This window comes from Sphaerodactylus townsendi, linkage group LG12 (assembly GCF_021028975.2).
Source record: "Sphaerodactylus townsendi isolate TG3544 linkage group LG12, MPM_Stown_v2.3, whole genome shotgun sequence".
NCBI classification, from domain to species: domain Eukaryota; kingdom Metazoa; phylum Chordata; class Lepidosauria; order Squamata; family Sphaerodactylidae; genus Sphaerodactylus; species Sphaerodactylus townsendi.
In genome coordinates this window covers 46,778,761-46,792,206 of record NC_059436.1, presented here as the reverse complement: position 1 = coordinate 46,792,206, position 13,446 = coordinate 46,778,761, and the positions used below count along the sequence as shown (strand labels likewise).

The 13,446-nt window shown below is 45.8% G+C and overlaps 1 protein-coding gene across 1 annotated transcript in view; it reads right to left on the bottom strand.

The window, feature by feature from the left end:
- Window positions 1-13,446, bottom strand: part of FAM102A (family with sequence similarity 102 member A) — a 75,268-nt gene that overhangs the window by 59,967 nt on the left and 1,855 nt on the right. Inside the window, 1 exon segment of the mRNA XM_048513085.1 lies at window positions 9,513-10,212. Coding sequence (XP_048369042.1) covers window positions 9,513-9,658 — 146 coding nt within the window. The 5' untranslated portion in view covers window positions 9,659-10,212.

Here is a 13,446-nt window from a genome sequence, read left to right as displayed (position 1 = left end):
GCGCCAAAGGGCAACCAGCCACATTGCGCTGCTTGTTCTGTTTCATTTTCCCAGGGACAAATTTTAATGTAGTACAGTGTGTGAAGAAAATGACCTTTTACTTCCATGGTGCTTGATCAAGGAATAAAAATCCCGAGTCAGCAGCTTTCTCTTCCACTTAATACAGAGATCACTTCTCTGATAAACCAAAGAACCCCAAGGGAACCAGTTCAGAGACCATCCAGTTCAGTTGGTCTACACAACAGCAATTCCCTCACATATGGCAGAGTACAGCTAGTCTACTGACCTAAGCCAGAGATGAAGAAGCATCATCAGTACCTTGAAAGTGGAGATGGTGGTAGCAAAGGTAAATCATGTGCCATGGAAGGGGATCACACTATTTCTGCCCTACAGAATCATAGTTAAAAATATACAACATTTTCCTCTGTTTTGGTCACTGTCTGCACATCATGAAACCAAAGCAAAAAAACAGATCATGAATAGAGCCTGAAACACCAACGGAAGCACCTCTTTGGCAGAGTCCGCACAGGCCAAAAACAGCACTCCAGAATGGTTAAAACACTGTTCCAGGGGCACTGTTCGCACGGCTACCGCCTCCACAACAAGACAGCGCCATGCTCCCCCTTGCTCAATGAGTGAGGTTTTGGGGAAACAGCGTTTCCCTGCCGGCACCACTTTTCAGCGCCTTCATTTCCCCCCTCACTTATCTTCTCTCCCTGCGGAGCTCCTCAGGGACAGGGAAGCACACCTACACTGCCCTTCGACCCCTGGGTAAGTGTGGGTAAAGAAAAGGTAAGTGTGGGTAAAGAAAATGGAGGTGCTTCCATGCGGAGGCGCCCTCATGGGCTGCAGCCGCTCTGGGGCCAGTTGCACCTCAGCATGCGAAGGGCCCCGGGGCTCCACCGGCATTATATATGCCGGTGGGACACCACTGTAGGGGCCCGTGCGGAATCCACCGTTGAGATGGGATGGCTGGCTACCACAAAAGGAGCAGATGCAGGTTTACCGCTTCAAAAGCCAGTAATTTAAAAAGGCCTTCAGATAGAAGTACTGCAACTAAGATATATATTCAAAGAACCGATACAATGTGTGATAGTAACACTACACCAGTGATGGCGAACCTTTTAGAGACTGAGTGCCAGGGGCAGAGCTGACGGAAACTTGCACCTGGGGCAGGTGTCGCCCTGTGCCTTTTCCGTCCCCACCCTGACCTGGAATGCGGAATGTCCAGCCTCCCGCACTCCCCGTGAGGCAATAAGCCAATGCGTCGTACCCCTCGCCCCTTGGCGCTATGCCCTGCCGAGTGCCCAAACTGGGGCAACAGCTCGTGTGCCTACAAAGAGGGCTCTGAGTGCCACCTCTGGCACCCGTGCCATAGGTTCGCCACAACTGCACTACACACTGTTTCTTGCAGTTTTTCAAAACCAATCATTCTTCCCCCATTCCTAATAAACAAAGGTAAATTCAAATTCCAGACTCGGACACGTCCAGATAGCGCTTTGACCTGCCCTGGCCATTTTAACCTTAAAGTGCAAACATGGCAGTTACAAACTTCATAGTTGAAGGAATCGTGGCATCTCAACCAGGAACCATTACTTTTGAGTCACAAGACTTCAATCCCTTCCCCACTCGATAGTTACTGATATACAGGGATTTAGACCGATATCCTTGCAGCGTGATATGTTGCGATAAACAGAAGGCCAGTGTTGGTTTTCTGATTGCAAAACGACACCTTGTAAAGGTTGGGAAAGAACAGAATAAGCAGTGGAACCGCAGATATTTCTCCTGCGATGGCAAACTAAACCCGTCTGTCAGCATTTGGGAAGTCCGCCAAGGAGCTCCTTCCCTGAACACAAACAGCAGGGGAGTGATAAGATGACCACCGCACGATAGCTTGCAGCCCTGCCACGGGACTGAACCCCGTCACGGACCTCTGATACGAATTCAATGACAGACAGGCAAAGCAGCCCTTCAACCAACTTTCAGGATAAGAGTCAGTACCTCAAATGCAGCTCTCTGGGAGTGTGCAAAAGGGCACATTTCTGAGAATCCAGAAACCTAAACCAACTGGAAGTGCTCACCAGACTTGAAGTCTCCGGGATGTTTCAAATTCCTGACAGTGTTAAAATCTTAATGCCTTTTGCGCAAGCTTCCCACCAAGCAAAGAGGTTTTTTTTGTTCCTGCCCCAGTTAACAGAAATTGCAGGAGAAAAAGGAGAAAGTTAAAAACGACAGTATTTTTAGACCACCTTTTTAGTTTAGTTCATACCCTCCAACATTTCACAAATTAAGAACATAAGAAAGAGCCTGCTGGAACAGACCAGAGTCCATCTAGTCCAGCACTCTGGTACTTGCAGTGGCCCACCAGATGCCTTGGGGAGCTCACATGCAGGATGGGAAAGCAATGGCCTTCTGCTGCTGCTGCTGCTGCTGCCGCCGAGCACCTGGTCTGCTAAGGCATTCACAATCTCAGATCAAGGAGGATAAAGATTGGTAGCCATAGATCGACTTCTCCTCCACAAATCTGTCCAAGCCCCTTTGAAAGCTATCCAGGTTAGTGGCCATCACCACCTCCTGTGGCAGCATATTCCAAACACCAATCATGTGTTGCGTGAAGAAGTGTTTCCTTTTATTGGTCCTAATTCTTCCCCCCAGCATTTTCAATGTATGCCCCCTGGTTCTAGTATTGTGAGAAAGAGAGAAAAAATTCTCTGTCAACATTTTCTACTCCATGCATAATTTTAGAGACTTCAGTCATATCCCCGCTCAGATCTCCTCTCCAAACTAAAGAGTCCTAAACGCTCCAGCCTCTCCTCATAAGGAAGGTGCTCCAATCCATCAGTAAATTGGGAATCTTCTCCCCTCTCCAAAGAGTCAGGTCTCTCCACCAAAGTATTAAAGATGTCAAACCTCAGAGAGTGGGGGAATGCCATGCAAGAACACACATCAACATTAAGATGTGCCATGCATACACAGCTGACCGTTTCAGATTTTAGCAAAGGCTCATTTTGAAGTGCTAATAACTATTTTTCTAGGATATTTTTAAAAGAAAGAATGAACACACTTTGCTTGGCTTTTAAAACAGCACAGGACCAGCAATTGTAGAATACTGTAAATGAAAGCAATGTACAGAAGGCAGATAGGAACCTTTGCAAATACTTAAAGCCAAAGGAAATACAGATAGAGCATATGAATAAATTACAATCCCTTCTAAATTTCTCATGCTCGGTTCCCAGTGTGGTTCTTGACATGGAAAAAGTGCTCTGTCCATTATTTCATGTATTCTTTTTGATGCCTATCTAGAATTGGCCAGGTTATTCCAATTTTTATACTAAATGGGATGGTAAAATCTGGAGCAGCAGTGGCGTAGGAGGTTAAGAGCTCGTGTATCTAATCTGGAGGAACAGGGTTTGATTCCCAGCTCTGCCGCCTGAGCTGTGGAGGCTTATCTGGGGAATTCAGATTAGCTTGTACACTCCCACACACACCAGCTGTGTGACCTTGGGCTAGGAACAGCTTCTCGGAGCTCTCTCAGCCCCACCTACCTCACAAGGTGTTTGTTGTGAGGGGGGAAAGGTAAGGAGATTGTAAGCCCCTTTGAGTCTCCTGCAGGAGAGAAAGGGGGGATATGAATCCAAACTCTTCTTCTTCTTCTCTAACCTCTCTGTATCTACCAATTGTGAAATGACCGCCGCCTGCCTGCCACAATCATGAAAGCAGAACTAAGTCTCTCATTAAAAAAAGGTGTTTCAAAATAGTCAGGGAACACCTGAATTATGCTGAAAAATATGACTGAAGGTTTTGTTGAAAATTCTGATGGGGACTGAACATGCTCCAGTAGACATGCAACACAGAGGGCACTCAACCATCAATTAAAAGATTCAAGGTCTGTGTGTGTCTTGCGTGTATGTGTGTGTTTATCTTAAAATCCCTGATAGAATCCAGGGGTGGGGGGTTCTAAATTGCTTCCTTTCCTGAACTTCCTTGGAGACCCTCTCCTTGTACTATATTTTAAACAGCCAAATCTAAAAGGAAAAATGTACACGCTCAGTCTTATGCCATGGGTTCTGAAATTCTTTTACACCTCCTCCAAACATACCCACATAACTCAGTGGCTGTACATTTTCAGAAACAGAAACAAGCCCAAGGAAAGTACATACTAGTAGTTATCAGTATTTGCTGACTGTTTACTTTCAGGGTGTCTGAAGAGAAGGAAAGGAGTGGGGGCCGGAGAACAGGGCCAACAGCAAAACCTACTATACTGGGATTTGATACATGCCACTCTCTCTAGAACGCTGGTCTGCAAACAGCCCATCAGGAAACCCATAAATGAGTTTGTCCAAAGCTTTGACAAATCATCTGCCAGGATACCTAATTTTTTTAAGAAGGGTATAAATACACTACAAAAGATTACACCACTGTCAGGTCTCTTGCGGACCTTAATCCTGAGAACTGTGGTTTGGTGGGAGGTTTTAAGAGTTCTACACGATTTACCACCAGCCCACTACGAGTCCCAGGGCTCACTAGAAGGAAAGAAAAATTAGTAGTTTCTGCACAGTGCAAATGTTCTGAGTCATACCAAATTAAAGCCAAGTTCCATGTTGGTGATTGAGGTTAAAAGATAGGCCCCAGTGGCGTAGCACCAAGGGGACAGGGAGCGTGTCTTGTGCCTGTCAATGCACCAGGCATGTGTGCCAGTTCAGGGGTAGGCGTTCTGGGAGGGGTCTTGAGGCATAACAGAGGCGCGCAGGCCCTGGTAGGCCCCACTCTCAAAGGATTGAAGATAACTGCTCAGGGAAGACATTTGAAGCCAGGATGTTCACATGGTAGTCACATAACCCTTAAAAAAAGGAAAAGAAACTACCCTTTACAACTTTTACTCCTTATCTTAAGCACTTAATTCTCAATATCTTTCAGAAGGAAAGAGTCAAGGCTGGGGGTTACAACTGGTTCAGTGAAAGCTATCCTGCAGCATCAGATATATCTATGCAAGCAATAGGCCTGAAGTCAGATTTCTTCTCTCAGCCAATGACTGAGATGGTTCACTCCAGATCACTCACTCACTCAATTCTCGGTCTATAAAGTGAGAGTTATAGTGATGAGCCCCTCAAAGTCGCTTGGGGGAAAAACATAGTGGTAAATCAAGAAGTCCCACAGAAATACAACTTTCACTGTGTTGAATCTACAGATAATTTTTAATAACTTTTTATATCATTATTTTCTATGTTCTTGGAATCTCATTCAAACGGGGATTTTTAAAAAGTGATGCCGTGAGAATGAGGTCTCATCAATCTACACAACTTGAACAAATGTTCAGGTAGTTTTATTTGGAGGAGGAGGAAGAGGAAGAGGAAGAAGAGGAGGAAGAGGAAGAGGAAGAAGAAGAGTTGGATTTATATCCCCCCTTTCTCTCCTGTAGGAGACTCAAAGGGGCTTACAAACTCCTTTCCAGTGGTGGGATTCAAATAATTTAACAACTGGTTTTGGTGGTGGGATTCAAATAATTTAACAACTGGTTGTTCACAAGCTCCATTTTAACAACCGGTTCTCCCGAAGTGGTGCGAACCTGCTGAATCCCACCGCTGCTCCTTTCCCTTCCCCCCTCACAACAAACACCCTGTGAGGTGGGTGGGGCTGAGAGAGCTCTGAAGAACTGTGACTAGCCCAAGGTCACCTAGCCGGCATGTGTTGGAGTGCACAGGCTAATCTGAATTCCCCAGATAAGCCTCCACAGCTCAGGTGGCACAGCGGGGAATCAAACCCGGTTCCTCCAGATTAGAGTGCACCTGCTCTTAACCTCTACGCCGCTGCTGTTTATGGACCTCCCAGCAACAAGTTCAGGGTTACACACACAGTTTTTTCCTCACTACTTCCCTTTAAAACAAACCTGGGGGTGACTGGTTTAAGGTCACTCAGAAAACCTCATCATTCTGTAGGGATTTAAACACATGTCTCTTTATGCTACTCCCATGATGACCTATGCTGCACACATAGTTAGCCTGTAGCTGCTTGCAGCATTATGTGTGGCTGCATATACCTGGATTACAGTACAACTTCACAGAGGCCTAAACCTACTCTTAAGACTTTTATCTTTACGTGCACAGTCAATCTTATTTAATCTAATGCAGCGATGGAACACAACAACACTACTGGCTAGAGGGAAGTGAGGGAATTTGCATATAAACATGAAAAGCAGGAAAGGACAAATCCCACAGCCTCCTCCCAACCCCCCAACTCTTCATATGTTCCAACTGGCCTGAACAGGACGACAAGGAAGAACTGGGGAATGTTTTCACAGCAACTATCTGGGGGGGTGACATTTGCAGCTCGCTCCAGCTTTCAAAGAGGCTGGGATAGAAGAGAGCCCAGCTGATAAAATACCAGAGTTCAAGGAAAAGGGAACATGTTGCCATGTGCTTTCAGCTGGGGTCGGCTGCCCAGGGGTGGGTGGGCAACTAGGCTGCAAACCCTACTGCCAGCTTTCCACTTTACTGGATTATGAGCGACCAAGCCTGTGGCGAGAGGAAGAGGGGGGAAATGCATGCATTTGGCTTAAATCAGAGGCAGTTTCCCTGCTGGAACATGTCAGCGATCTGCAACCTTCTCATGCAGATAGGGCTCCTGAACGTCAGCCAGCAATTTTTTTTAAAAAAGCAGCCACACAGAGTTAGCAGCCACCACCAACGCAGGCGAACCCCGGTGCTTCTATATCCAAGTTCAACAAGGAGCGGACCCGAGTGCCACTTTCGAGCCAATGTAAGTACTGGAGGGATTAGTTCCTTCCTCTTCCCAAGCTTCCACAAAGTTCAAATTCCTCGGATAAGCTGCTTTCACCTGAAGCTTTGGGGCAAATTAAATGGGAGGAGGGAAAAGGGAAACACACAGCTGTAGTGATAAGCAACACCTCTGAAGACCGCAGGCATTAAATTAAAGCTTCTCTAGGCTCTAAAGCAGGGGTCTGCAACCTGCGGCTCTCCAGGTGTTCATGGACTACAAATGTCCATGAACATCTGGAGATCCGCAGGTTGCAGACCCCTGCAAAGGAAGATATGTCCAACCTCTAGAACAGGGGTCTTCAAACTATGGCCCTCCAGATGTTCAGGAACTACAATTCCCATCAGCCCTGCTACTTGGCCATGCTGGCAGAGGCTGATGGGAATTGTAGTTCCTGAACATCTGGGGGGCCATAGTTTGAAGACCTCTGCTCTAGAAAAACAGAATATCGATGACAGTAGCAGCATAAGAAGATTCCATGCCACAAAATTCACAGTCTAACAAAGTCAGTGTCACTCCCAATCAAATTCTGTCCCTTTATTCAGATCCACATACTTGTGTCCCAACACAAGAAGATTCCAGAATCATCTGGAACAAGACGGCTCACAAGCAAGTCATGAGTTGCTTTGGAATTCGCGCTGGCATGGTGCTAGGCAATAATCAATGTGCACACAGTCAACAAAACCAACAAAACATGATTAGCAGACGCTGACAGACGGGACAGTCTCTTCATTAAAGCAAGGAGAAGCACAGAAAAGATTATAATTACAATGACAAAAAATAACTTTTCAGAACCTGTCCTGCTCATCTTTCTTCTGCAACCTTTTCGCCTCTTTTTTATGAACAAAGGATAAACTGCATATGATTGGTGATTTTTTAAATATTTTATTATAAGCCATTCCAAAACTAATGTAAAGATAGATGCAGTACATTATTTACTATGCAGTAATTCATAAAGTTGGAAGAGGAGCAAAAACAGAGGATCACAGCTAAACAGTGCATGATAAAGTTTGGCAAACAGATGACTTCCCTAATTAGATCTCAGTGAATTTGCTCTCATTGTTACAGTAAAGGGGCTTGTGCACCTTAAAGAGTTAACATATGGCTTATCTAATACACATACATGCACAAGTCAGAGGCCTGCAAGGAACTGCAGAATAGTTTGGAAATCGTCTACCCACCTCAAAAATGTTTCCCTCCAGGACCCCATAACCCCTCAAGGCCTTGACTAGGTTGATTTCCCCTCTCCTTTAATTGACACCATGCCTTCTGGAGAACTATCAGCTCAGAAGCCATGATGGTGGGGAGAAAAGTCTCTCTTTTGACTGACTTGACTAATCTTTTCCTGCATATTTTGGGGGCCTGCCCGAGTATGCACAGACTATTGTCGAAGGCTTTCACGGCCAGAATCACTGGGGTGCTGTGTGGTTTCCGGGCTGTATCCTCTGAAGATGCCAGCCACAGATGCAGGCGAAACGTCAGGAGAGAATGCTGCTAGAACACGGCCATACAGCCCGGAAACCACACAGCACCCTATGCACAGACTCTTACACTGTCGTTGGGTTGCATAGTTTCCCAGCTTTCGTGACTGGCACAGAGGCAACTCCCTTCACTACAGGTGATGCAAACAGGTACAAACAAAAGGGAGGGATGGGAGGCAGCTGCAAGAGAACAGACTGAAGAGTGTCAAAACTGCACAGGAAACTTCTTGGTCTTAACAAGAATCAGGAAGCACTTTACAGAAAGGGATTGTCCCTCTTCAGCGATCGGCGTACCCCATTCCTTTGACTTCAGCAATTCATCGGCAGTTAGGAGCGATCCACTCCCACTCTAACTGGATCTTGTGCTCATAACATCTGTTCCTTGGATCTCTGGGCCTTTGAGCCTCACTCTGCAGTCACCTCCCTTCATTTATATTGATAAATGAGCATGCATTTATAATAGATTTCCATGCACATATGCTAACAGACATAAGGGTGGGGAAGATGACTGCAAAACGATACCAGAAGGTCAAGCCATCCAAAGATAGATGCAGATCATAATTTACTATGCAGACCACAAAGAAATAACCCAGTCAAAAGCATAAATGATCCAAGCAGGGTGGGACACGCATTGCTTCTGTTGAAACCAAGCTGCTGTCTGTATGAGGGTTCAATAACATTAAACTGTTTCTTGAATTGCTGGATCTTCTGGCCTCTTTTAGAACATCCCCTCTTCTCAGTCGCCATGGAGGGCTGAACCCATAACTAACACTTCACACATGTAACAAAGTGAGTTTTCATTCAAGAGCTCTTATGCCGGAACGTGTGTTAAGCTTTTAAGTGCCACAAGAGTCTGCACTGCTTTCATGCAACACAGCAAAGCAGCTTCCCCATTTCTCATTACTATATGGGCGACTCGAGTAGGGAGTTTCTCATTACTCTACGGAGTTTCTCATTACTATATGGGCGACTTGAGTAGGGAAGGTGCTCTAGATCACTTAAAGGTTATCTCTGCTTAGGATGGCAATGCCAAGTATGCAGTTTCTAGGGAAGAGCATCAGCTCAACTCCCAGAAGAATCTGGGGACTACACACAGCGGAGTATCTCTTCCCACAGTTTTACATCAAAAAAAAGAGGGGGCAGCCGTATGTAACAACGGAAGAAAAGGAAAAGTTCTAGTCATACACAACCTGCTCAGAGCGACATATATCCGGTAAAGAAGAGGCAGAGAACAGCACTGCCCAAACGATTTCTTACCTCGAAGACAGAGTTGCAAAATCTCCTCCATCCAGCAATCTAATTTTGCAGAACAGAACGCCATTCACGAAAGGGACAGCAGTCAGCTCCTCCAGAGTGAAGCTGGTTTGAAATTTGAACTTCTTCTTCTTCATCAAAAAAGCCATTGGCAGACTTGAACAAGAACCAATATTTTTTTATAAATCCAATTTTTATCCAAGAAAACCAACAGCAGCAGCAGCTATGACAACAAATGGAAACAATAATGATGTTTCAAAATGTCAAATGAAACCTAAAAGCCCACAGTTGATCCAATTTAAAAAAAAATAAAGGATGAATCCTAGTTCAGTTGCAATAGAAGCCTAGCTTTAAAGGGAAAAATCTCCTTCTCTCTTTGGTGGTCGGATCTGGCTATAGTATCATTGCTGATGGAGATTTCAGGCAAGGAGGAGGAAAGATCGAGCCTCTGGTTCATCTCCAAGGGAGGGGAACAGGAGAGGGTGGGAATCTGAACTCCAGACCAGCAGGAGCTGTTTTGATTACAGGTGGAAGTGATCGGTTTCTTGCAGGGCCCCTCTCGAAAGCATTGCCGTCTTCTTTCTGAGCTGGCGTGTGGCACAGTCTAAGCTTCACAGTTTCAGCCTCCTCCCCTTGTGCAAAGCTTCAAACGCAGAAAAGCCGTTGCTGCTTCTGCTGTGGCTATCACAGGTTTCTTGTCAGCCTAAGGAAGGAAGCAAGGTGGTTAGGCAGAGACAGCGTGAAGCTCCTCCCTCTGTACCCAGCCCCATCTAATTATAGACAAACGCTCAAGTCTTATCTCATTCTGATCTAAGCACCAATGCAGGTTATCTTCCTCCCACCCCAAACATCATTCTTTCCTGTACATAGCAACGGCTACCGCAGTCCTCTTGAAACAATCAAGATGTACAACCCTGAAAAAATATTTTTATATAATTTTCAATACACATCAATATGACACATCAATAAGACACATCACGCATCAAAAAGGACCATCATGTTCTATTTCTCTACACTCATGTATACGCTAACAAGCTTTTGGTAAAATTCAGTTTGTGGCCTTTCTCTTGCGATTTTCAGCCAGCTTCAAGAAGTACTCGGCCACCTCAGAAGCATGTCAAGGGAGAAGGCAGGTGCAGGATTGTCGAAGGCTTTCACGGCCGGATTCAACTGGTTGTGGTGGGTTTTCTGGGCTGTGTGGCCGTGGTCTGGTAGATCTTGTTCCTAATGTTTTGCCTGCATCTGTGGCTGGCATCTTCAGAGATGTATCGCAGAGGGATACTGGACACAGTGTGTAACAGACTTCTCTCAGTGATACACTTCTGAAGATGCCAGCCACAGATGCAGGAGAAATGTTAGGAACAAGATCTACCAGACCACGGCCACACAGCCCGGAAAACCCACCACAACCAGCAGGTACAGGAGTTTGCTCAAGGTCCTCCAAAGCTGTATTATAATTTATTTATTTATTTATTTTATTAGACTTATAGGCCGCCTTATCCCCGAAGGGCTCAAGGCGGCTCACAGTATGGCTGTTGAATCGGACAGCAAATCAACAGCATAAACACTAAAATCATTAAAAACCTAAAACCTGAGCAGCAGTTTACCACATTAAAAGCTATAAATTAAACACCCCAATTTTATAACCAGACAGCCTTCATCCAGCCTTAAACCTGCCTTTAATCGGTGTTCTTAAACCTCTGGATTTGACTCAGTTGTTAATTCTCAGTGACTTACAGCAGGTAAACAGTCAGGTTTAGCAAAGCAGATCCTGGTTAGAAATTATTGACTGGAAAGCAAGTACAAGGGATGAGTCTGCTGATGGCAAAAATAAACACACGAAATGGATTCTCAGGACTTGGTCTGTCATGTTTCTTGATAGGCTCACTTCCTCTCCCGCACTCTTCAAGGAATGATCCTGAAGTTCAGAACCACCCCTTCAGCTGCACCCCTCATGCAACAAGCTCGAAGTCTTAACAGTTAAAGGAAGCTACCAACTCTGAGTCGGACTAGCATCTCAAACATTCCTTATTCCTTCCTTCTCCAAACATGAAACATCCCAATTTCCATGAAACACCCATGAAACATCCCAATTTCCATTAACTAATGAATATTTCCCACACAGTCATTTTACTTGGCTTCCTATCCTGTCATCTCACCCCAGTGAGCCTCTCAAGCAATAAGTTCTTTCTTCTGGGCACAATTCGAACAGTGGTTCCCTAAGCCATGTTTTTCCCAGCTGGCTTCCACGCTCCCTCAGTTCCCTTCTTGGCCCTCCACCCCAACAGTAAGTTGATCTCGGCAACACTCTGTTTTGCTCACCCAAGGATCCCCAACATGGTGCTCATGGGAGCCAGGGTGCCTTCAAACACCTTTCCAGATGTCCACAAGAATTTTAGAAAGTGGGCAGGGTAAGGGGAGGGGGGACTGGCCACTGAAGATCTGATTTGCTGTGCAGAATTTCAACAAAGCACCGCCAGCAGGAACGGCCGCTACAACCCGAGCATCTTTACTATATGACTGAGGGTGCACTGTGCGTATGCAAGAAAAAAATATTTTAAAACACTAGTTCGTTTTAAAAGGCATCCTTTCGAACTGAGTTTCTGCCGGAAATGAAGAGTTACTATGAGAGTTGCGCATGAATCCACTCCCTGACATTTTGTGCTTGGCCTTACCTCTTGTGGCGGCCCTTTTGTGGTTGGTTTGACCTTTTATGGCAGAATCCCAAAGGTGCCCACAGACTCAAAAAGCTTGGGGACTTCTGTATTCAACCATGCTGCCCAGTCACCAGCCTTAACTCCTCGAATTTCCCGTGCAGCAAACTTCGTCCTAGTTTTAAGCTCAGAGCACAGAGCCAAGATTTTCCTCAAATCAGATCCTCAGGCCAAATGCCAACTGTACGCTCTCCTTTGTCTCTCCTTCCCACAAGCCAAAACAGTTTGTCTTCCAACTGGATGCTTCAAGAGTTTAGGACCGAATCCTCCAGCAGTTTCTACAAATCCTCGTGCTTCCTCCTTCCTCCAACACTCCTTCCTCCAACACTGTAAGGACTTCAGACCTTCACTTAGGGAATAATATGGGGGGAGCACAGACCGATAGCTCCGTTTAGTGGTGCAAAGAAGGAGAATGCATTTAGTAGGACACTGCGTCCAAGGGTGGAGATTGATGGACAAGGAGAGAGCCAAACCTCAGAAAGTTCTTCAGCTAAGCTTTACCATCCACGTTTGACTCTCATAATTCTCTTGGTGCAATTCTGTGCTGTTTGTACAAAAGGCAGGAGAAGGTAGCGATCATGGGGATAAACTAGAGGAAACATAGACTACCTTTCTCCTTTACTTCTGGTCTCCCGTTCCAAGATGCAGACTGAGCGGACCACTGGCCAACTCTGGGTAAAACATCTAGCGCCGCGGTGGCGAACCTTTGGCACTCCAGATGTTATGGACTACAATTCCCATCAGTCCCTGCCAGCAAGGCCAATCGGCCATGCTGGTAGAGGCTGATGGGAATTGTAGTCCATGACATCTGGAGTGCCAAAGGTTCGCCACCACTGATCTAGCGCATACTGGCTTGCTGAAATTCTAGATCAGGCTAAGGTGAGCCTTGATTCTAGTCAGTATGTGTAAGGGTCTGTTACTCCAGTCAATAATCGAGACTTGGGAATATTTCAAGAGCTTTATTGACCTGTGTCAGGACCCGGGGTTCAAAAAGCCAGAGCTGAAGGCTCTGTCTCTCACACCGCCCCATATATATCTTGAAACATTTGCTCACCCAAACAATCCCCCCTCCCACTCATTCCCAAAAGAATTTGCATAAGAAAGGACAGTGCAGTGGTGTATCTGCCTAAGGACAGGGGTACCCTCTGTCCCCAGGCGCCACTAATTTGGTCATGTGGGGGGGCAAAATTGGCCCCCACGTGACCAGGAAGTCCTGTTGCCTC